Source organism: Oncorhynchus mykiss, chromosome 14, assembly GCF_057628025.1.
Source record: "Oncorhynchus mykiss isolate SJ-2025 chromosome 14, ASM5762802v1, whole genome shotgun sequence".
NCBI lineage: Eukaryota > Metazoa > Chordata > Actinopteri > Salmoniformes > Salmonidae > Oncorhynchus > Oncorhynchus mykiss.
This window is the reverse complement of record NC_143035.1, coordinates 27,570,238-27,595,833: the sequence shown is the minus strand read 5'-3', so window position 1 is coordinate 27,595,833 and position 25,596 is coordinate 27,570,238. Positions and strand designations below refer to the sequence as shown.

Genomic DNA, 25,596 nt, shown 5'->3' with positions numbered 1-25,596 from the left:
CATGATTGTGTCCCACTTGTTGATTCTTCACAAAAAAATACAGTTTATTATCTTTATGTTTGAAGCCTGAAATGTGGCAAAAGGTCGCAAAGTTCAAGGGGGCCGAATACTTTCGCAAGGCACTGTATATGATGAACAGAGAGTAGCAGTAGCGTAAAAGAGGGGTTGGTGGGTGGTGGGTAGCAGGACACAATCCAGATAGCCCGGTTAGCCAATGTGCGGGAGCACTGGTTGGTCGCCCCCAATTGAGGTAGTATGTACATGAATGTATAGTTAAAGTGATAAACAGAGAGTCGCAGCAGCAACCCATAAAAGACTACTGTGGCTCTGCTGGTTACTTTTATAGTTAACTTTGACACCTTCTGGAAACAGAAGAATGACGGAGTCCATCCAAATCAACTTGACTTCTGGACTCTGTCCACGCATTTCAAGGCTGCATTGAAACAATGACTGGTCAATGATCCAATGATCATCAGTTAATCCCTACCATTGTGACAATGAGTCGTCATTATGCTGCATTAAATGTACATGATCCTAGTGGCAAACACAATATCAGTAATTTAATTTATGTATCCCTAATTGCACCAAATACTTCCATTTATCCTACAGCTATTGTATGCAGTAATCATGAGCCTATGATTCAGAGTTACACTGTTAACACCGAGGAAGTGTGCAATAAATCAAATCAAATTTTATTTGTCACATACACATGGTTAGCAGATGTTAATGCAAGTGTAGCGAAATGCTTGTGCTTCTAGTTCCGACAATGCAGTAATAACCAACAAGTAATCTAGCTAACAATTCCAAAACTACTACCTTATAGACACAAGTGTAAGGGGATAAAGAATATGTACATAAAGATATATGAATGAGTGATGGTACAGAGCGGCATAGGCAAGATACAGTAGATGGTATTGAGTGCAGTATATACATATGAGATGAGTATGTAAACAAAGTGGCATAGTTAAAGTGGCTAGTGATACATGTATTACATAAAGATGCAGTAGATGATATAGAGTACAGTATATACGTATACATATGAGATAAATAATGTAGGGTATGTAAACATTATATTAAGTAGCATTGTTTAAAGTGGCTAGTGATATATTTTACATCATTTCCCATCAATTTCCATTATTAAAGTGGCTGGAGTTGAGTCAGTGTGTTGGCAGCAGCCACTCAATGTTAGTGGTGGCTGTTTAACAGTCTGATGGCCTTGAGATAGAAGCTGTTTTTCAGTCTCTCGGTCCCAGCGTTGATGCACCTGTACTGACCTCGCCTTCTGGATGATAGCGGGGTGAACAGGCAGTGGCTCGAGTGGTTGTTGTCCTTGATGATCTTTATGGCCTTCCTGTGACATCGGGTGGTGTAGGTGTCCTGGAGGGCAGGTAGTTTGCCCCCGGTGATGCGTTGTGCAGATCTCACTACCCTCTGGAGAGCCTTACGGTTGTGGGCGGAGCAGTTGCCGTACCAGGCGGTGATACAGCCCGACAGGATGCTCTCGATTGTGCATCTGTAGAAGTTTGTGAGTGCTTTAGGTGACAAGCCGAATTTCTTCAGCCTCCTGAGGTTGAAGAGGCGCTGCTGCGCCTTCTTCACGATGCTGTCTGTGTGGGTGGACCAATTCAGTTTGTCTGTGATGTGTACGCCGAGGAACTTAAAACTTACTACCCTCTCCACTACTGTTCCATCGATGTGGATAGGGGGGTGTTCCCTCTGCTGTTTCCTGAAGTCCACAATCATCTCCTTAGTTTTGTTGACGTTGAGTGTGAGGTTATTTTCCTGACACCACACTCCGAGGGCCCTCACCTCCTCCCTGTAGGCCGTCTCGCCGTTGTTGGTAATCAAGCCTACCACTGTTGTGTCGTCCGCAAACTTGATGATTGAGTTGGAGGCGTGCGTGGCCACGCAGTCGTGGGTGAACAGGGAGTACAGGAGAGGGCTCAGAACGCACCCTTGTGGGGCCCCAGTGTTGAGGATCAGCGGGGTGGAAATGTTGTTGCCTACCCTCACCACCTGGGGGCGGCCCGTCATGAAGTCCAGTACCCAGTTGCACAGGGCGGGGTCGAGACCCAGGGTTTCGAGCTTGATGACGAGCTTGGAGGGCTTGGAGGGCACTATGGTGTTAGTAGGACGATCACTTTGTGCAGCTCACCCTGTACTATCAGCTCCAATATAAATAACACGAGTAAGTCTACTTCTGATAAGCTTCCCAGTAAAGCATTAAAAACAATCAAGCAACCCAGAAAAGTGCTAAAAATAGCACATATTAACATATGTAGCCTAAGAAACAAGGCCCATGAAGTCTTGTAACAGATGACATTCCTATTCTGACTATCTCTGAAATTCACTTGGATAATACCTTTGATGATACAGTGGTAGTGTAACAGTTTAACTTTAGTCTGTCCCCTACCCGGGCTCGAACCAGGGACCCTCTACACACATAGACAACTGACACCCAAGAAGCATCGTTACCCATCGCTCCACAAAAGCTGCGGCCCTTGCAGAGCAAGGTGAACAACTACTTCAGGTATCAGAGCGAGTGACGTCACCGATTGAAACGCTATTAGCGCGCACCCCGCTAACTAGCTAACCATTTCACATCGGTTACACTAGTAACACATGGTTATAACGTCTACCGAAAAGACAGAAATGCCAATGGGGGCAGTGTTGTGATCTATATTCAGAACCACATTCCTGTAAAGCTTAGAGAGGATTTCATGTTAAATACTGTTGAAGTAATATGGCTACAGGTTCATCTGCCTCACCTAAAGCCCATTTTTGTAGGAAGCTGCTATAGACCAGCAAGTGCTAACAATCAGTATCTGGATAATATGTGTGAAATGCTTGATAATGTATGTGATATCAACAGAGAAGTATATTTTCTGGGTGATTTAAATATTGACTGGATATCATCAAGCTGCCCACTTAAGAAAAAGCTTCAAACTGTAACCAGTGCCTGCAACATGGTTCAGGTTATCAGTCAACCTACCAGGGCAAGCAGCACAGGAATGAAATCATCCACATGTATTGATCACATCTTTACTAATGCTGCAGAAATGTGGTTTAAAGCCGTATCCAGATCCATAGGATGTAGTGATCACAATATAGTAGCCATCTCTAGGAAAACCAAAGTTACAAAGGCTGGGCCTAATATAGAGTAGAAGAGGTCATACAAGAAGTTTTGTAGTGATTCATATGTTGATGATGTAAATGATACTTGCTGGTCTGTGGTGTGTAATGACGAGCAACCAGAAGCTGCACTTGACACATTTATGAAATTGCTTATTCCAGTTACTAATAAGCACACACCCATTAAGAAAATGACTGTAAAAACTGTTAAATCCCCTTGGATTGATGAGGAATTGAACAATTGTATGGTTGAGAGGGATGAGGAGAAAGGTATGGCAAATAAGTCTGGCAGCACAACTGATTGGCAAACATACTGCAAATGAAGAAATAATGTGACAGAACTAAATAAAAATAAACTATACTATGAAACAAAGATCAATTATTTAAATAATCATAGTAAAAAGCTATCCATTGCATAGATTGAGGGAGACATTGCCAACCTGTCTGATGTTCAGACTCTGCTTGCAGATGTAAGAGAAGAAATCAGTAGTGCCCTGCCCACTTCATTGTTGAGATCAACAAGGCTTATGGTGTCATCACTACCGTGTCTCGCCACCTTGGCCTGGATGAGGGCAAGGTTCTTGGCAGTCTGGCGAAGTACACTTCCAAGCAAGGGCTTTGGGATGGAAATGCAATATGGCAGTCGTGCCAACATATCTCATCAGCCACCTGGTGGAAGGGACTTTGTGGATCTGAGGCTCTTTCCCCTGTTGCCTCCATCATCCTCCAAATCCCACCAACATCAGCCGCCTCAGAGCGCAACTGGTCCTTGTTTGGGAACACACACACCAAAGGACGCAACAGGCTGACAAATACAAGGGTTGAAGAATTGGTGGCCATCTGGGCAAATTTGTGGCTTTTTGAGCCTGACAATGAGACATCCTCAACAAGGTGGAAAGTGACAGTGAAGATGAGGCCTCAGTCTGATGTTCATGAGGTGGACATTGAGGAGGTCCAGGGAGAAAACATGGAAGCCTGAGAAGAAGACAACCAAAGCTTTAGTTGCTAGACTATTATTTTACAGATGTATGTTGCAAACGTTTTTGGGAGATGCGATGGATCATTGGGGATCATTCAATATTGCTTTTCTTTTGTTGTTCAGTGAAATCATCCCATGTGAAGATTCAACTCATTTAATTAAAGTTAAATTCGTAACTAAATAGTTAAAAAAAAATTGATTGGAAGGATTTAATAATTTGCAATTATGTCTACTTATGATAAGGTAAAGGTTTATGTTTCTGTCTCCATATGATATGGTAAATATATCTAATGCAAAAAACTTCTACATTTAAATGGTGTTAATATTAATTTGCATATATTTCCATTAATTCCCATATATTCCCACAGAAAGTTTCCACCTCTGAATATTCCCCAAAATGTGCAACCCTGGCAGTAGCTAAGATGGAGAGAAGTCTGTCCATAATAAAGCGATGCTCTGCCTTCTTAACAACACTATCAACAAGGCAGGTCCAACAGGCCCTAGTTTTGTCGCACCTCAGTCATGTGGTCAGGTGCCACAAAAAAGGACTTAGGAAAATTGAAATTGGCTCAGAACAGGGCAAGACGTCTGGCCCTTGGATGTACACAGAGAGCTAATATTAATAAAATATATGTCAATCTCTCCTGGCTCAAAGTGGAGGAAAGATTGACATCATCACTACTTGTATTTTTGAGAGGTATTGACTTGTTGAATGCGCCGAGCTGTCTGTCTAAACTACTGGCACAGCTCAGACGCCCATGCATACCCCACAAGACATGCCACAAGAGGTCTCTTCTCAGTCCCCAAGTCCAGAACAGACTATAGACAGACTAACAGTACTACATAGAGCCATAACTACATGGAACTCTATTCCACATCAAGTAACAGATGCAAGCAGTAAAAATAATAGATTTAAAAAACAGATTTAAAAAAACACCTTATGGAACAGCGGGGACTGTGAAGCAACACAAACATAGGCACAGATACATGCATACACACAAATGATAACATAAGCACTACACAGATTTAGTACTGTAGATATGCGGTAGCGGTGGAGTAGGGGCCTGAGGGCACACAGTGTGTTGTGAAATCTGAATGTATTGTGATGTTTTTAAAATTGCATAAACTGCCTTAATTTTTTCCTGGTCCCCAGGAAGAGTATATGCTGCTTTGGCAGGAGCTAATGGGTATCCATAATAAATACAAATACACTAGATGTAATTAGGCTACAAATTAAGTTACAGAGTAAGATGTAATTCTAGCTGTTGGCCAGTAGAGGGCGGTGAATGACAGACAGAGAAACAGTAAACTCGATCAGCTCAGCACAGAGCTCCTGACACGTTGGGCGACTGGCTTCCGGGCTAAGCGAGCAGTGTGTAAAAGCAGCGCGTCTTGGCGGATCGTGTTTCGGAGGACCTTCACCTCTCCCGAGCCCGTTGGGGAGTTGCAGCCATTAAACTAAATTGTAATTGCCAATTAGATATCACGAAAATGGCGAGAAAAATTCACAAAATAAATTAAATAAAACACTGAACTCCTACCATACGTTATATCCACACACAGCCTTGACAATTCGAGTGAACGGTGATGGTTAATTCGTTGAATAATTAATTTGTTTATACTCAACTTGAAAGGTATTTTATAGCAACACAACAATACATACTTTCCTTATGGTCATACTCTATATAGGTCATATAGCTCCCCTCCCATTTGGTACAATCCATGCGTCATTGTTTACAACAAAATGGCCAAGTATTTCTTCCCCAAAATTCAAACTGGATAAAGGCGCTTTAAATAACGAAAACGAAACTTAACTACCGAACCGAAAAACACCTGACACCGACGTAACGTTAGTAGTTCTGTGTCGGATTGACTTCAGGATCACACTCGCAGCATGGCATTTCAAATGTCAACTCTCTCTTCGCGTATCAGAGCCATAGGTCCATTTTCCCGCTGTCGTAGTGGTGACTTTCATACTAGTGATATCGGTGTGTGCTCCAAATTTAGAAACATTTTTGGTGTTGCAAATCGTCAGGTTTATTCGCTGGTGCGAAGTGGGCAGAGTTCGGCGAACTCCAGCCCTGCAAAGTGCAAGGCCATTCTGAACCCAGGGGGTATTCATTTTGCAAACCGCGTGGAGAAGTTTTCAACAACTACAGCTGCCGCGAAGTCGTTTGAGTCGTTTCAGGGGCAAAACAAGGCCTCGCCCTCCGGGGGAAAGTACGGTTCGTTGTATCGGATCGCCCTCGCCGCGCTTGGGGTGACCACCGCGGTCGTGTCCCTGCACTTTAGTGCCCATCTCGCCATGGCAACGGGATTGGAGCGGCTAAACCTTGACTCAGCCAAAGGTGACTGGAACGAGGTGAAGGGTAAGTCTGCAGACAGACACAGTTTGGGTGGGAATCTATAGGTGCTCATGTTGAGAATTTGGTTGCTCAACAGGACCTGTTGCTTGTGAAAAGTAAAGTTGTCAAAGCTGTGTGGCCTAAATTTCAATAGAAAAAAAGTAGGTGCCAACTCAAAGTTTGAAGTGGCTCATGGTGGCCTTATGTGGTACTAGGTTACAACCAAGCCATTAGTGCATTACAGCTTTTCACTATGTTGTCCCTACATTACCCACATTGATTAGTGGAATGATCATAATCATCAACTCTCTGTCCCTCTCCTCTTCCTTAGCTGCCTTGCTCCATATGAGTCAGGAGGAGAGAAGGAAGCACTACAGAACTACCTACCGGTCCCTGGAGGAGGTGCCTGTGTGGACCGCCAAGTCACTCACAGTGGACAGAGGTTGGTGGCACCTTAATTGGGGAGAATGGGTTCGTGGTAATGGCTGGAGCGGCGTCAGTGGAATGGTATCAAACGCATGGTTTCCATGCCATTCCATTTACTCTAAACCATTGTTGTTTCTCAACTCCCGTTCTGGGGTCCTACAACACAGGTTTACATGTGTTTGGTCCAGCCCAGCACTACACACTGTCATTTAGTTAATGCTAGGTGATTAGGCCCCAGGACTACAGCTGTGAGACACTGGAAAGCAGCATCGCTGAGCGTCCACTATAGATATTCTTGAGAGACAACATAAACGGTAAACGCATGTTGATATTACAGTGTTCTTATTAACAGTGTTGACAGAAGCAGGTGTTCATCTGTCTCCAAGGTGATTCAGTCAAGGCGACCAAATTCAAGAGGAACGAAGCTCTGGACAAGAAGATCTCGCTGTTCAGCGGTGACATCACCAAACTGGAGATTGATGGGATCGTCAATGCAGGTGATCATATAGTAACCTAGCTAATATTAACATAACATTATAGAAATAACATAACTTAAAGATGGAATCTGCAGTAGGGGAAACAACGCCATTGGCCGCCCCCACCACCGCTGTTGTAGTTGTTGTTGCTGAGCGGAGGAGTGTCATGCAGCATGGTAAATAAATCGCAGTACTTATTGTGCTCTTCTGTTGCACATGCAATGATGTCAGAGGGCAAAAAGCTGTGTTGGTTGTTTACAGTCAATTATTTGTTTTAATATCGCAAACGGACGTGGCTGTTTCACCATTTAAGGATTCCAGCTTTAACTTGTAGTAATAACATTACTTAAAAATAACAGAATCACATGTAGTAATAATATTACTTAGTAATAACATAACATTACTTAGTAATAACATTACTTAGTAATAACATTACTTAGTAATAGCATTACTTAGTAATAACATAGCATTACTTAGTAATAACATAGCATTACTTAGTAATAACATAGCATTACTTAGTAATAGCATAGCATTACTTAGTAATAACATTACTTAGTAATAACATTACTTAGTAATAACAAAACTACTTAGTAATAACATAGCATTACTTAGTAATAACATTACTTAGTAATAACATTACTTAGTAATAACATAACATGACTAGTAATAACATTTCTTAGTAATAACATTACTTGTAATAACATAGCATTACTTAGTAATAACATAGCATTACTTAGTAATAACATAGCATTACTTAGTAATAACATAGCATTACTTAGTAATAACATAGCATTACTTATTATTAACATTACTGAGTAATAACCTAATATGACTAGTAATAACATTACTTTGTAATATCATTAGTAGTAGTAACATAGCATTACTTAGTAATGGCATTACCTAGCAATAACAGCATTATTTAGTAATAACCTAACATGACTAGTAATAACATTATTTAGTAATAACCTAACATGACTAGTAATAATAAATTACATTAAAGTAATAATAAGTGACATTTCTTATAGTATAACATGAATTGTATACCTGTCCTGAGGCCTCAGTGCTCTATATGGAACAAATCACTGTGAAATGAGAAGTATTATCGTACTGATCGCCTGTCTTGGTTAGAGTCAGAATTCTATGTCCTGGGGTTGATACATTATCCTGATCCCATCATAGATTTTTGAGTGAACTGTATCTTATTTCACGCTCCACGTCACAGTTCTGTTTTTGAACTTTGACCTTTACCCACCCTGAACCTGTGGTCTTCTCAGTTTCCGTTAAAATACTGCCCTGTTGGCTGTCAGCAGGGCCTCTTTGTTTAAAAAAAAACTATAGTATTAACTAATCAGAATCATATTCATTTCTTTATTATGTGTGCTTTAGAAAGAGGTTAATATGATACAATACACTGGTTGCGCAATGCCATTTGGGTGTAGTGTAATTTTCCACCTGCAGATGGCAGTAAAGGCAAGTGTATCATACCATATCAGTCTGAAGTTTCTTTGATCATAGCAAGACTTTAATTAGTACTGTGTTTGGCATTACTGTGTACAGTCCAACATCAAAAGAGCTACTTGATGATCAGGTTTTGCATAGAAAAGTATGTTTCTTCATTGGGTCATTTAGTGTTAACTGTCATAAAACAACATGGCCGCCCGCCTATGTGGTGCTGTGTGAATAACTCATCTCTCATTAACATCATGTTGGCTCCAACATCAGAGCCAGCAGCCTGTATGTTTTACAAGGCTTTTTATAGAGTCCCACTCTCACTATGCAAAGTGCCACTGAATAACAAGAGAAACAGAGCTATAAACAACCCCTAGAAGGGACAGGCAGAGCAAGGTGAGGGAACGAGAAGGGCTGACTGAGGATGCATCTGAAACCAAATGGCACCCTATTCCCTAAGTAGTGCAGTTTATAAAGAATAGGGTAGGGTTTTGGACAAAGCTAGAGTACGATAGGAGTAACAGGGAGAGGGATCAAGGGGACCTCTCCTGAGTATCTCTGTCACTATGGCAACCGCTGTGGTGACATGGAGTTTGGTGGGAGGGCCTTCCCTACTACAATAATGATAGGTGAAGAACTGCACACACCCATTGCCACGCATTCGCATCACTTCACTCACGGCTGCTGATCGATCAGTAGGGAGGGCGAGCCGATAAGGGAGGACTGTTGATGTCGTTTGTGTCATTCTCAATAAAGATTGGATTTACAGTAACCCCCCCCCCCCCCACCCCCACCCCTTCACCATTTTATTGCTGCTGGCTCCTGCATTCTCCTATAAAACACTGCAAACATAAAAACCCACAAGCACTTAAGAGCTGTCTTCGAGATGGGGAGGAGGGCGGGTTGCAGGGTAGAACATCCTTCTCTTTACACCCCTCAATCACTCCATCCAGCCTCAGCAGAGAGAGAAAGCGATTGAGAGGAGAATATATTGTCTGATGGGCTATTTGATTAAGATGGATTACGCAATGAAATGTGAATTGTCATTGGAGTGATGAGGTAAATGTGTGTGGGTGCGTGACTCTACACTCTTATAAAGTTCTTCAAGTCAACAAGTTTTTAGTTCTGTTGTTTTATCTGCATTCAATTGCATTTATTTCAATTAAACCCACAGATCAATTTAGACTAGTTTCTACTGTAAGGGCTTAACCTCCTGCTGTCAGACAGCAAGGTATGGGCAGGGGCTAAATGTTCTGATTATATTCCCAGGTCCCCAGCCTCTTAGGGGGTGTTAGAGATAAGAGGCCCCTGGTTGCCGCGGGGAACCCTCACTGTCACTGTTGCAGCAGTAGCTCAGATACAAGATAAGCGGCAATCCCATCGGTTCAGGTCAAGCCCCCACAGACTAACAGAGAGACAAGAGCAGAGCAGCTGTGTTTCAACCTCAACGTCTAAACCCACTAGTCTAGAGATAACACAGCCGCATTGACTGGCCACACGCACGCACGGACACACGCAGCACTGACAGGTGGCTGGCCCCAATGGCCACAGGGAGTTAGTGATTTCCACTGCTTCCCTCTCAGTGACGGGAGGTAATCTACAGTACAGGCCCCACAGGTACACTACCTCCATACTGATGTACTTAGGGCTACTGTTTTAACCACTGACTGCTGTCTCTACTGGCTGGCCTAAATCTCTGACTGTAGGTGTGATGACTGACTGCTGTCTCTACTGGCTGGCCTAAATCTCTGACTAGGTGTTATGACTGACTGCTGTCTCTACTGGCTGGCCTAAATCTCTGACTAGGTGTTATGACTGACTGCTGTCTTTACTGACTGGCCTAAATCTCTGACTGTAGGTGTTATGACTGACTGCTGTCTCTACTGACTGGCCTAAATCTCTGACTGTAGGTGTTATGACTGACTGCTGTCTCTACTGACTGGCCTAAATCTCTGACTGTAGGTGTTATGACTGACTGCTGTCTCTACTGACTGGCCTAAATCTCTGACTAGGTGTTATGACTGACTGCTGTCTCTACTGACTGGCCTAAATCTCTGACTAGGTGTTATGACTGACTGCTATCTCTACTGACTGGCCTAAATCTCTGACTGTAGGTGTTATGACTGACTGCTGTCTCTACTGACTGGCCTAAATCTCTGACTAGGTGTTATGACTGACTGCTGTCTCTACTGACTGGCCTAAATCTCTGACTAGGTGTTATGACTGACTGCTGTCTCTACTGACTGGCCTAAATCTCTGACTGTAGGTGTTATGACTGACTGCTGTCTCTACTGACTGGCCTAAATCTCTGACTGTAGGTGTTATGACTGACTGCTGTCTCTACTGGCTGGCCTAAATCTCTGACTGTAGGTGTTATGACTGACTGCTGTCTCTACTGACTGGCCTAAATCTCTGACTAGGTGTTATGACTGACTGCTGTCTCTACTGGCTGGCCTAAATCTCTGACTAGGTGTTATGACTGACTGCTGTCTCTACTGACTGGCCTAAATCTCTGACTAGGTGTTATGACTGACTGCTATCTCTACTGACTGGCCTAAATCTCTGACTGTAGGTGTTATGACTGACTGCTGTCTCTACTGACTGGCCTAAATCTCTGACTAGGTGTTATGACTGACTGCTGTCTCTACTGACTGGCCTAAATCTCTGACTGTAGGTGTTATGACTGACTGCTGTCTCTACTGACTGGCCTAAATCTCTGACTGTAGGTGTTATGACTGACTGCTGTCTCTACTGGCTGGCCTAAATCTCTGACTGTAGGTGTTATGACTGACTGCTGTCTCTACTGACTGGCCTAAATCTCTGACTGTAGGTGTTATGACTGACTGCTGTCTCTACTGGAACTCTGCTGTAGTTTCTGCAGTGACTTCAGGCTATTTCTGTCAGTTTTAGTTAGTGTATCTCTAACTGTGGATACTGTACTGTAGGCCAAATATATCTGCACTGTAGTTAGGAAGTTTGTCTGTTGACTCACATGCTCTCTCTCACACACACACACACATATTCCGGTCGGACCACCATCAGCAACCACTGCAATGCTGAAGCGCTCCAAAACGGACAGACATATTATCCCAGAATAATTTACAACGTTCTGATTTATATTTCATTTACATGTTTGACATTGACGAGTTAACAGGAGCCCCCAGAGTCCAGCCTTAATGACTGGTAAACAAAATGGTGGAGGAAAAAAAAGTGAATGAGTTTGCAGATCACCCATTCATAGCCCCCCCCAATCAATCGCCACTTTAGCTCGAATGGATGAAGTGAGAGCCTCATTAGCCTGATTGACCCAGTGCAATGTGGGAATTTCAGAGAGGAGTCGGCCTGCTCATCAGCACAGTGCTCCTCAAGCTGCGTTCATCAATGCTGTGTGCTTTGTTGTCTGTTCAACTGAGCTGGGCCTATACCTTTAATTAGGCCAATAGAGTTCAATAAAGTTTTACCTTGATTAGGCCTAAGTATGTTCATCAATGTTCAATAGAGTTTTACCTTAATTAGGGCTTCTGTCATTAGAGCTAGGTTGACTGTACACACCGGTAGTGGTGACCAAGCATTCAACGTGGTGTAGTGTCACTGAAAACCAGGGTTGTAGTCACTAAACCTCGAGTCCGAGTCAACTACCAAGTCCGCTGTGTCCGAGTCATGAGTCCCTATGGCTGAAGTTCATGGCCGAGTCACGAGTCATGTCAGGAGTCCCTCAATTTATACTTGGTGTTATTATGATATTGTTTTTAGTCGCCACCAGATGGCAATATATGAGGGGTCCAGCTGTGACACCTCTCAGTGCAGTGCATCCCTCAGGAAAAGTGGACGTTTTGAAAGGAACCATATAAGGAGAAGTGGGGGTTTCGAAAGGTGCCATATAAGGAGAAGTGGGGGTTTCGAAAGGTGCCATATAAGGAGAAATGGGGGTTTCGAAAGGTGCCATATAAGGAGAAGTGGGGGTTTCGAAAGGTGCCATATAAGGAGAAGTGGGGGTTTCGAAAGGTGCCATATAAGGAGAAGTGGGGGTTTCGAAAGGTGCCATATAAGGAGAAGTGGGGGTTTCGAAAGGTGCCATATAAGGAGAAGTGGGGGTTTTGAAAGGTGCCATATAAGGAGAAGTGGGGGTTTCGAAAGGTGCCATATAAGGAGAAGTGGGGGTTTCGAAAGGTGCCATATAAGGAGAAGTGGGGGTTTCGAAAGGTGCCATATAAGGAGAAGTGGGGGTTTCGAAAGGTGCCATATAAGGAGAAGTGGGGGTTTCGAAAGGTGCCATATAAGGAGAAGTGGGGGTTTCGAAAGGTGCCATATAAGGAGAAGTGGGGGTTTTGAAAGGAACCATATAAGGAGAAGTGGGGGTTTCGAAAGGTGCCACTCAAGACTTCGTTTGAGTTATCGGATGTTAGTCATGCTCTGCAGAGATGACAAAGTGTCAGTTGTTTTTCCTAAATGTAAATGCTAGTTAATGTTAATTTTACAATGTATTATTTGTTATTGAATATTTGAAATAATAATTGAAATATGAAGTCATGGCGGTTCTAGTAGTTATGTAATTTCAGCGCATCTAGTGTTGACTCCTTTCGAAACGCCTACTTCTCCTTTATATGGTTCCTTCTGAAACGCCCATTCCTTTCCACACCCCCACTTTTCCTGAGAGATGACATATCAGTAGGTGAGAACATAGAGACTCTACTGCACTATATCGCCACTCGCTCATGAAAAACCCTAACTAATCCCTATCACTACCTCACAGGTTCTACTCAATACCTGTGTTACTTATTTACTACATAAATGAATGGTAAGTCAGGCTCTCAGCTACTTTTTTGTAATCACCCACTGATATATGTGTAGGTTTTATTGTCAGAACCTGGCTGTGGGATACAAGGGGAAAGTGGGAAGGCAGAGCTACAAGACAAAGACAGATTGGAACAACATGATGCTTGAAATGCAGTACATCCACAGGTTCACCTCCAATTGACTCAAATGATGTCAATTAGCCTATCAGAAGCTTCAAAAGCCATGACATCATTTTCTGGAATTGTCCAATCTGTTTAAAGGCACAGTCAACTTAGTGTATGTAAACTTCTGACCCACTGGAATTGTGATATAATGAATTATAAGTTAAATAATATGTCTGTAAACAATTGTTGGAAAAATGACTTGTGTCATGCACAAAGTAGATGTCCTAACCGACTTGCCAAAACTATAGTTTGTTAACAAGAAATGTATGGAGTGGTTGAAAAACAAGATTTAATGACTCCAACCTAAGTGTATGTAAATTTCCGACTTCAACTGTACATACATACATACATACATACATACATACAGTGGCAGGAAAAAGTATGTGAACCCTTTGGAATTACCTAGATTTCTGCATAAATTAGTAATACAATTTTGATCTGATCTTCATCTTTGTCACAACAATATACAAACACAGTGTGCTTAAACTAATAACACACTAATAATTGTATTTTTCTTGTCTATATTGAATACATCATTTAAACATTCGCAGTGTAGGTTGGAAAAAGTACATTATGTGAACCCCTAGGATAATGATGACTTGGAGTCAGCTAACCTGGAGTCCAATCAATGAGATGAGATTGGAGATGTTGGTTAGAGCTGCCCTGCCCTATTAAAAACACTCACAAAATGTGAGTTAGCTATTCACAAGAAGCATTTCCTGATGTGAACCATGCCTCGAACAAAAGAGATCTCAGGAGACCTAAGATTAAGAATGGTTGACTTGCATAAAGCTAGAAAGGGTTACAAAAGTATCTCTAAAAGTCTTGATTTTCATCAGTCCACGGTAAGACAAATTGTCTACAAATTGAGAAATTCAGCACTGTTGCTACTCTCCCTAGGAGTGGCTGTCATGCAAAGAGGACTGCAGGAGCACAATGCAGAATGCTCAATGAGGTTAAGAAGAATCCTAGAGTGTCAGCTAAAGCCTTACAGAAATCTTTGGAACATGCTAACATCTCTGTTGACGAGTCTACGATACGTAAAACACTAAACAAGAATGGTGTTCATGGGAGGACACCACAGAAGAAGCCACTTCTGTCCAAAAAAAACATTGCTGCATGTCTGAAGTCTGCGAAAGTGCACCTGGATGTTCCACAGGAGTACTGGCAAAATATTTTGTGGGCAGAGGAAACTCCAGTTGAGTTGTTTGGAAGGAACACACAACATTATGTGTGGAGAAAAAAAAGGACCAGCACACCAACATCAAAACCTCATCCCAACTGTAAAGTATGGTGGAGGGAGCATCATGGTTTGAGACTGCTTTGCTGCCTCAAGGCCTGGACAACTTGCTATCATCGACGGAAAAATGAATTCCCAAGTTTATCACAACATTTTTCAGGAGAATGTAAGGCTATCTGTCCGCCAACAGAAGTTGGGTGATGCAACAGTTCAACAACCCAAAACACAGAAGTAAAACAACAACAGAATGGCTTCAACAGAAGAAAATACGCCTTCTGGAGTGGCCCAACCCGATTTAAAATGCTGTGGCGTGACCTCGAGCGGTTCACACCAGACATCCTAAGAATATTGCTGAACTGAAACAGTTTGTAAAGAGGAATGGTCCAAAAGTCCTCCTGACCGTTGTGCAGGTCTGATCCGCAACTACAGAAAACGTTTGGTTGGTGTTATTGCTTCCAAAGGAGGGTCAGCCAGTTATTCAATCCAAGGGTTCACATACTTTTCCCACCATGCACTGTGAATGTTTACACAGTGTGTTCAATAAAGACAAAAAACGCATAGTTGTTTGTGTGTTATTAGTTTAAGCAGACTGTGTTTGTCTATTGTTATGACTTAGATGAAGATCACATCAAAGTTTCACACATTTCTGCAGAAATCCAGGTAATTCCAAAGGGTTCACATACTGTTTCTTGCCACTGTGTGTGTGTATATATATATATATATATATATATATACTCAGCTCTGGACAAAAATTAGGAGACCACTGCAGAATGATCAGTTTCTCTGCTTTTACTATTTATAGGTATGTGTTTGGGTAAAATTTACATTTTTATTTTATTCTATAAACTACTGACAACATTTCTCCTAAATTCCAAATAAAAATATTGTCATTTAGAGCATTTATTTGCAGGAAAGGACAGCTGGTCAAAATAACAAAGCAGTGTTGTCAGACCTCGAATACTGCAAAGAAATAAGTTCTTATTCATTTTTAAACAGCACAATACTAATGTTTTAACTTAGGAAGAGTTCAGAAATCAATATTTGGTGGAATAACCCTGATTTTCAATCACAGCTTTCATGCGTCATGGCATGCTCTCCACCAGTCTTTCATGCGTCATGGCATGCTCTCCACCAGTCTTTCATGCGTCTTGGCATGCTCTCCACCAGTCTTTCATGCGTCTTGGCATGCTCTCCACCAGTCTTTCATGTGTCTTGGCATGCTCTCCACCAGTCTTTCATGTGTCTTGGCATGCTCTCCACCAGTCTTTCATGTGTCTTGGCATGCTCTCCACCAGTCTTTCATGTGTCTTGGCATGCTCTCCACCAGTCTTTCATGTGTCTTGGCATGCTCTCCACCAGTCTTTCACATTGATGTTGGTTGACTTTATGCAACTCCTGGTGCAAAAATTCAAGCAGCTCGGCATTTAATTATTATTTTTTTACCCCCTTTTCTCCCCAATTTCGTGGTATCCAATTGTTAGTAATTACTAACTTGTCTCATTGCTGCAACTCCTGTACGGGCTCGGGAGAGACGAAGGTCAAAAGCCATGCGTCCTCTGAAACAAAACCCAACCAAGCCGCACTGCTTCTTAACACAGCGGTCATCCAACCTGGAAGCCAGCCGCACCAATGTGTCAGAGGAAACACTGTGCACCTGGCGACCTGGTTAGCGTGCACTGCGCCCGGCCCACCACAGAAGTTGCTAGTGCGGGATGAGACAAGGATATCCCTACTGGCCAAACCCTCCCTAACCCGGACGACGCTAGGCCAATTGTGCGTCGCCCCATATACCTCCCGGCTGCGACAGAGCCTTGGCTCAAACCCAGAGTCTCTGGTGGCACAGCTAGCACTGCGATGCAGTGCACTAGACCACTGCGCCACCCGGGAGGCCCCAGCTCGGCTTTTTTTGATGGCTTGTGACCATCCATCTTCCTCTTGATCCCATTCGAGGTTTTCAACGGGGTTCAGGTCTGGAGATTGGGCTGGCCATGACAGGGTCTTGATCTGGTGGTCCTCCATCCACACTATGATTGACCTGGTTGTGTGGCATGGAGCATTGTCCTGCTGGAAAAACCAAACCTCCACCAAATTTCACAGTGGGTGCGAGACACTCTGGCTTGTAGGCCTCTCCGCACCCACTGTGTAATTGTGTTAGAACAGAGTGATGGCCTCTATTAAAACGAGGAGGTTCCCATCAGCTTTCTGAAGGCTAGGCCTACTATATTTCTCAACTTTCCTCATATTAAGCACATTGCTTTGCTTTACAACAGGAGTATAGCCTACCTGGCTGACATGAAAATAAACCACGGGAAAAGCATCCTCCATTCGCTATTTAAGAGATTACATGTATTTTTTTCCCCCTGCCCCCTTCTGAGACAGGTGCATGATAATGGTTCTTTCAAAATCAAACTAATTTCACTCATAATATTTAGTATATGTAAAGACAATATTAAATCAAGACTAGTCTGATGGGTGACAATATTAGCCTACCACTTGTGAGTGATGTATTACCACTTGTGTGTGATGTATTACTACTTGTGTGTGATGTATTACCACTTGTGTGTGATGTATTACCACTTGTGTGTGATGTATTACCACTTGTGAGTGATGTATTACCACTTGTGTGTGATGTATTACCACGTGTGTGTGATGTATTACCACTTGTGTGTGATGTATTACCACGTGTGTGTGTGATGTATTACCACGTGTGTGTGTGATGTATTACCACGTGTGTGTGATGTATTACCACGTGTGTGTGTGATGTATTACCACTTGTGTGTGATGTATTACCACTTGTGTGTGATGTATTACCACTTGTGTGTGATGTATTACCACTTGTGTGTGATGTATTACCACTGGTGTGTGATGTATTACCACTGGTGTGTGATGTATTACCACTGGTGTGTGATGTATTACCACTGGTGTGTGATGTATTACCACTGGTGTGTGATGTATTACCACTGGTGTGTGATGTATTACCACTGGTGTGTGATGTATTACCACTGGTGTGTGATGTATTACCACTGGTGTGTGATGTATTACCACTTGTGTGTGATGTATTACCACTGGTGTGTGATGTATTACCACTTGTGTGTGATGTATTACCACTGGTGTGTGATGTATTACCACTGGTGTGTGATGTATTACCACTGGTGTGTGATGTATTACCACTGGTGTGTGATGTATTACCACTGGTGTGTGATGTATTACCACTGGTGTGTGATGTATTACCACTGGTGTGTGATGTATTACCACTGGTGTGTGATGTATTACCACTTGTGTGTGATGTATTACCACTTGTGTGTGATGTATTACCACTGGTGTGTGATGTATTACCACTTGTGTGTGATGTATTACCACTGGTGTGTGATGTATTACCACTTGTGTGTGATGTATTACCACTTGTGTGTGATGTATTACCACTGGTGTGTGATGTATTACCACTGGTGTGTGATGCAAGAAACAGTGCATGCCTTTTTCTTGCGACTTTTTCAAATCCTAGTCGCACACCTCATATAGCCCAGCACATAGGCCTAAATGTTTGATACGGTTTGTATCACAACTAAAGTGGCCAAATAACTTCTTAAAATGAAGCACATTAATCCGCTTATCAACCAGTGTAGCCTAACTGGCACACATAAGCGGCACCTGAGTTTCAAGTTTGGGGAAGATACATTCACCATTAAAATACTCCTTTATATTAAAGTATTACATGCACAATCACATTAGCGGTCACTTTTGAAAACAGTGTTTTCCCGCTATTTGCATTTTGGAACATTCACACTTATAACCTGTATGTGTGTTGCTGTGCTTATAATGTGAAGAAATAGCCTAATAGTTTATCAACATTTTAAGCTAAACGTTCTGATCTGTTGCATCAGCCTCATTGCTTTTAAAAGGTTTTTTGATGTGAGTGGTTGTAATAATTTGGGATCTATCGCACCCCACAACTGTCCCAGAGTATGTTTGGAATATGCATTTCTTGCACAGAGGGACAAGTTGACCAATAGAATAGTTCAACCTTTGTACTGTGGGGGATAGTAGATTGACATAAGCTAGTGATTTTGCTGTTCGTTAGGCCTACTCATCTTGTTGGCTGACACAAAGTAAATGAGGACAGTTCTTCTAACATCTTCAATATGCGTCTCGGAATTGGATAAGAGGAACTAGCACAGTTGCGTCCCCGATGTGTTAGTCTTCACTTGTAGCTTACTTCTTAGCTACAAGTGAAGAGATGCTGAGATGCCTGTGAGAAGGAACCGATCACGTGATGGGCGTTGGCTAATAAGAATTGAGATATCTGAGAGAGCCATGTGAGTGAGAGGTGCTTCGGAGCATGGCAACTGGGAGAAGGTAATAATAATTATTATATTCAGCCCAAGGGCACAACGGTCACTTTGTCCGCAAAATACATGGATTTTTTTAGGGAGCGTTACGGCCACACAAGGGGTATGCCGCCAGGAATTTTGAGGCCTGGTGAGAATATTATCAAGTACTTGGTGAATGAGAAACTGATTTAGTGTGTGCAGCCTGTGCATGAAACAAAGCAGAGCTCATGCATTATTTCATGCAACTTTTTTCAAATCATCATTAGTTGCATCATGCAGCCTTAGAATGTATTACAAATCAAAACATATAGCCCAATGTTTTGTATCACAACTAGAGTTACAGAAATAGTTTTTAATTAAGCATATCGGAGGACCTGTTTCTTTGTTAACCGCTCAACACATAATAGCTGCATGTGCACACTCCCTCAAATCATCTGGATAAAATATCCTTTCTATTTTATTCAGCTTTGTTCTATTGTATTCTTCATACTATAAAATAATGACACAGAATTCCAGGCAAATCTTGTCTGCTAAATGAACTAGTGTAGCCCACAGCCATATGCCATAGCCACATCAGGACCTAACATCAGGACAACTCAGAGTATGTTATTCTGTTCTTATGAAATAGACTACATTTTCTTCATATCATGTTTCTTTAGACCTGTCTAAAATAAATCATGGATTTATTGTGAAGGTGTAGGCTATATTACATGGATTTATTAGACTTTTAAAATGGAGATGTTCCAATGGTCTGCATCAGTGGCTTGTAGGCTACAGTATGCCTGGAAGCATGGAGATGCTAAATGTGTTTGTTAATTAACAGTCAATTGCCATGAGACCTGCAGTTATTTGCTTGACAATCACAGGCTGACAAAATGTCATGACCGCCACAGCACATTCTCTTTTCAACCTACTTTATATCTGGTAATAGTCGTCCAAGTTTACACTGAAAATGTTTTACCATCCCCCAAAATAATTGTGATGTTTTATTTTAATTACATTTTTTACTGTTTGGACAAAAATCGCTGAAGTTGGAGAGTTTTATATCTCCCTCACTAACTTCAAACATCAGCTATCTGAGCAGCTAACCAATCGCTGCAGCTGTACAGAGCCCATCCAATCTACCTACCTCATCCCCATATTGTTTTTATTTACTTTTTCCTCTTTTGCACACCAGAATCTCTACTTGCACATCCATCTGCTCATCTATCACTCCTGTGTTAATTTGTTAAATTGTAATTACTTCACTACTATGGTCTATTTATTGCCTTACCTCCTTACTCCATTTGCACACACTGTATATACATTTTTTTCTATTGTGTTATTGACAATGTTTGTTTAGTCCATGTGTAACTCTGTGTTGTTTGTCTCGCACTGCTTTGCTTTATCTTGGCCAGGTCGCAGTTCTAAATGAGAACTTGTTCTCAACTGGTCTACCTGGTTAAATAAAGGTAAAATACAATTTTGAAAAAATAGGCTGAGAGATGTTGGACTGAGGGCTTGTAGGCCTGTTGTAAGGCATGTCCTCACCAGACATCACCGGCAACAAGGTCGCCTATGGGCACAAACCCACCGACCAGACAGGACTGGCAAAAAGTGCTCTTCACTGACGAGTCGTGGTTTTGTCTCACCAGGGGTGATGGTCGGATTCGCGTTTATCGTTGAAGGAATGAGCGTTACACCGAGGCCTGTACTCTGGAGCGGGATCAATTTGGAGGTGGAGGGTCCGTCATGGTCTGGGGCAGTGTGTAACAACATCATCGGACTGAGCTTGTTGTCATTGCAGGCAATCTCAAAGCTGTGCGTTACAGGGAAGACATCCTCCTCCCTCATGTGGTACCCTTCCTGCAGGCTAATCCTGACATGACCCTCCAGCATGACAATGCCACCAGCCATACTGTTCGTTCTGTGCCTGATTTCCTGCAGGACAGGAATGTCAGTGTTCTGCCATGGCCAGTGAAGAGCCCCGATCTCAATCCCACTGAGCACGTCTGGGACCTGTTGGATCGGAGAGTGAGGGGTTGGGCCATTCCCCCCAGGAATGTCCGGGAACTTGCAGGTGCCTTGGTCGAAGAATGGGGTAACATCTCACAGCAAGAACTGGCAAATCTGGTGCAGTCCATGAGGTGCAGATGCACTGCAGTACATAATGCAGCTGGTGGCCACACCAGATACTGACTGTTACTTTAGATTCCCCCCCCCCCCCCCTTTGTTCAGGGACACATTATTCAATTTCTGTTAGTCACATGTCTGTGGAACTTGTTCAGTTTGTCTCAGTTGTTGAATCTTATGTTAATGTAAATATTTACACAAGTTAAGTTTGCTGAAAAAAACGCAGTTTATTGTTGACAGTGAGAGGACATTTTTTTTTTTTGCTGAGTGTTTTTATATACATATATATACTTCTATGCGGAAAAAACACTGCATTAAACTCAGTACTAGTATTGTTTTTCAATTTCGTTAAGCAGTTTGTGTTTCTTAACCAGGCAAAGCTAAATAGTAGGCTGGTGACTAATAGTTAAGGGGAAGCAAGAGGTTTGCTTGCATGATGTGTTGCCTGTGATCGGATGCGTAGCCTGCCTGCCTCTCTGCCCACAATCATCGCATGCTCCCCCGCAGCTCACCAGCTGATGTAGGCTGCGTGTGCTGGGTGTGGTGCATCCTTCCCACTGCTAGAGAACAGGACCCTTGCTTCTCTGCCCACCCAGTGCTGCTAATAGTCTGCTTATCAAATTAACCTATCCAGTCCAAGTGCAAATACAAGTCACAGAAGGGCGAGTCCGAGTTACCAAAGGTCGAGAAGGCGAGTCCAAGTCTGAGTTACTAATGGTCGAATCCAAGTTGAGTCACAAGTCATGAAAATCGGGACTCGAGTACAACAAAACCATAACCAATGTTGCCACAACCGACATGGGTAATATTGGGATCGATGCTCTCACCCCCGTTTAACCCCCTCGGCATGCTCGACTTGTCTTGCACATTCTAAGCGCTAGCAAACCCTCTTCAGAGATGAGGATGAAACTCCCATGGGAAATTCTAGAGGAACCCATTCTACAAGGTTGTATTGTTCTGTGTTCATACTTTTCCTTTTCTATTCCTGCCGTTAAGTAGGGTCGTTAAGTAGGGTCATTAAGTAGGGTCGTTAAGTAGGGTCGTTAAGTAGGGTCATTGAATCTGTAAGAGGCGGAAATGAGTCGGTGTTTATTCTGTAGGTCGGAGAGAGGCTGTGTTGCCCGAGAGCTCTCCTGATGCTGGAGCAGTGTGCATTCTCTCTCCTGCTACTCTACTAGGAACGTAATTAATTTGTATCAATTGAATGTCATTGCCAAAGTTTGTCAGTTTTGTACTGTGCCACGATTAGTGCTACTCAGTGAGAGGTAGTTAAATGGACAGGAAGAGCACAATCACATGGGCTAGCTAGCTCACTGAAAGGTTTCAGAGATTAGATGGCTGGTGCACACACACACACACACACACACACACACACACACACACACACACACACACACACACACACACACACATGCCCTTACCGTCGGGGAGATGGTATGAGGTCTGATACCAACAGACAGTTTCTATCTACAAGCCATCAGAATGCTGAACACTGGCGCACGTTGTCTCGCTCTCCTCCCTACTGCAGCGAAAAGGCACCACAGCACAGCAAGTGTTTATAGCGCTGTCCCTGCTGAAGCATAATTTCAGCCATTTAGTTTCTTACTTATTTCTGACTGAAAGGTTCTGTTACCGAAATCCCTCAACCCTGGCTCTCTTTACATGAAACATGTATGCATCGCATGCATGTGACCAATATTTCCTGGTTATGACAATCTCAGAACACAGTAACACGTGTCAGCTCGATAGTGTTTGTACAAGCTACTAATGATAACATTACTTATTATTATATTGATGATTAATAATAACAGTAATAATAACAATAAGGAGATGAAGGAAAAAGGAGGGTATAGGAGTGAGAGCTGTGTGTATATTATGTGTGACAAACAGGTTAGGTTACAGTATCATTGTTCTGCCTGTTTGGAACCGTGTAAATAAATCTAATTATAATTAATACCAGTCTGTTCTAATGAAAAACAAATTGTAAAGCCTTTAAAAACAGCCAAATCTGTGAAATTGCTTTATGCAACATTTTGCTGCTGCATGAGGCTTGGTGCTCACAGAATCAGTAAGTTATTAAACAGACACTCAAACAGGAAACAGAAGCAGGATCTGTCTTATTTCTGGAGATGTCTGTATGTATATGGAGGATTTATGAAGACAGGCACGTTTGACATTTAGGCTATTGATTATAGACCTAATTAAGTTTGTTTCCTCAATTTTCTTAGATAATTAGGCTAAGGCTGGGAATGTATCCTTGTCTCTGATGCTGCCTCTGCCACATTGTTCTCAATCCCAATATGCTGGTTAACTTTGCTATTATGCCCATCCAGTAGGGAGAACAAGTATTTGATACACTGCCGATTTTGCAGGTTTTCCTACTTACAAGCTAGTAGAGGTCTGTCATTTTTATCATAGGTACACTTCAACTGTGAGAGACGGAATCTGAAACAAAATTCCAGAAAATCACATTGTATGATTTTTAAGTCATTAATTTGCATTTTATTGCATGACATAAGTATTTGATCACCTACCAACCAGTAAGAATTCCGTCTCTCACAGACCTGTTAGTTTTTATTTAAGAAACCCTCCTGTTCTCCACCTGTATTAACTGCACCTGTTTGAACTCATTACCTGTATAAAACACACCTGTCCACACACTCAATCAAACAGACTCCAACCTCTCCACAATGGCCAAGACCAGAGAGCCATGTAAGGACATCAAGGATAAAATTGTAGACCTGCACAAGGCTGGGATGGGCTACAGGACAATAGGCAAGCAGCTTGGTGAGAAGGCAACAACTGTTGGCGCAATTATTAGAAAATGGAAGAAGTTCAAGATGACGGTCAATCACCCTCGGTCTGGGGATCCATGCAAGATCTCACCACGTGGGGCATCAATGATCATGAGGAAGGTGAGGGATCAGCCCAGAACTACATGGCAGGACCTGGTCAATGGCCTGAAGAGAGCTGGGACCACAGTGTCAAAGAAAACCATTAGTAACACACTACGCCGTCATGGATTAAAATCCTGCAGCGCACGCAAGGTCCCCCTGCTCAAGCCAGCGCAAGTCCAGGCCCGTCTGAAGTTTGCCTATGACCATCTGGATGATCCCGAGGAGGAATGGGAGAAGGTCATGTGGTCTGATGAGACAAAAATAGAGCTTTTTGGTCTAAACTCCACTCGCCGTGTTTGGAGGAAGAAGAAGGATGAGTACAACCCCAAGAAAACCATCCCAACCCTGAAGCATGGAGGTGGAAACATTCTTTGGGGATGCTTTTCTGCAAAGGGGACAGGACGACTGCACCGTATTGAGGGCAGGATGGATGGGGCCATGTATCGCGAGATCTTGGCCAACAACCTCCTTCCCTCAGTAAGAGCATTGAAGATGGGTTGTGGCTGGGTCTTCCAGCATGACAACGACCCAAAACACACAGCCAGGGCAACTAAGGAGTAGCTCCGTAAGAAGCATCTCAAGGTCCTGGAGTGGCCTAGCCAGTCTCCAGACCTGAACCCAATAGAAAATCTTTGGAGGGAGCTGAAAGTCCGTATTGCCCAGCTACAGCCCCGAAACCTGAAGGATCTGGAGGTCTGTATGGAGGAGTGGGGCAAAATCCGTGCTGCGGTGTGTGCAAACCTGGTCAAGAACTACAGGAAACATATGATCTCTGTAATTGCAAACAAAGGTTTCTGTACCAAATATTAAGTTCTGCTTTTCTGATGTATCAAACACTTATGTCATGCAATAAAATGCAAATGAATTACTTAAAAATCATACAATGTGATTTTCTGGATTTTTGTTTTAGATTCCGTCTCTCACAGTTGAAGTGTACCTATGATAAAAATGACAGACCTCTACATGCTTTGTAAGTAGGAAACACTGTCGATTTTGCAGGTTATCAAATACTGTAAGTTCTCCCCACTGTAGCAACATATGGAAAGGTGCCAGCTCTACGGCACACTGAAGATTGTTTCAGAACGGTGGACAGCGACCGTATCTAATGATGGACAAAGCACATTTGTTATAAAATATTAGATTTATTAGTGTTGCACTATTATTTTAACATAATATAACCATATACAATGTCAGTATCACATGTCTTAGAGTGATGGACTGTCCCACCCCCATGGCCTCCACAATGGATTA

The 25,596-nt window shown here is 42.6% G+C and overlaps 1 protein-coding gene across 2 annotated transcripts in view; it reads left to right on the top strand.

Moving 5' to 3' along the window:
* Window positions 1-5,446: 5,446 nt before the first annotated feature.
* The window catches only part of macrod1 (mono-ADP ribosylhydrolase 1), a 108,989-nt gene continuing 88,839 nt past the window's right edge, over window positions 5,447-25,596 (top strand). Inside the window, exons 1-3 of one of the 2 annotated variants that reach the window (XM_021561605.3) lie at window positions 5,447-6,480; window positions 6,788-6,898; window positions 7,269-7,379. In XM_021561605.3, coding sequence (XP_021417280.3) covers window positions 6,006-6,480; window positions 6,788-6,898; window positions 7,269-7,379 — 697 coding nt within the window. In that variant the 5' untranslated portion in view covers window positions 5,447-6,005. The remainder of the gene's footprint in view (window positions 6,481-6,787; window positions 6,899-7,268; window positions 7,380-25,596) is intronic. The other variant, XM_021561604.3, reaches the window with a different exon arrangement.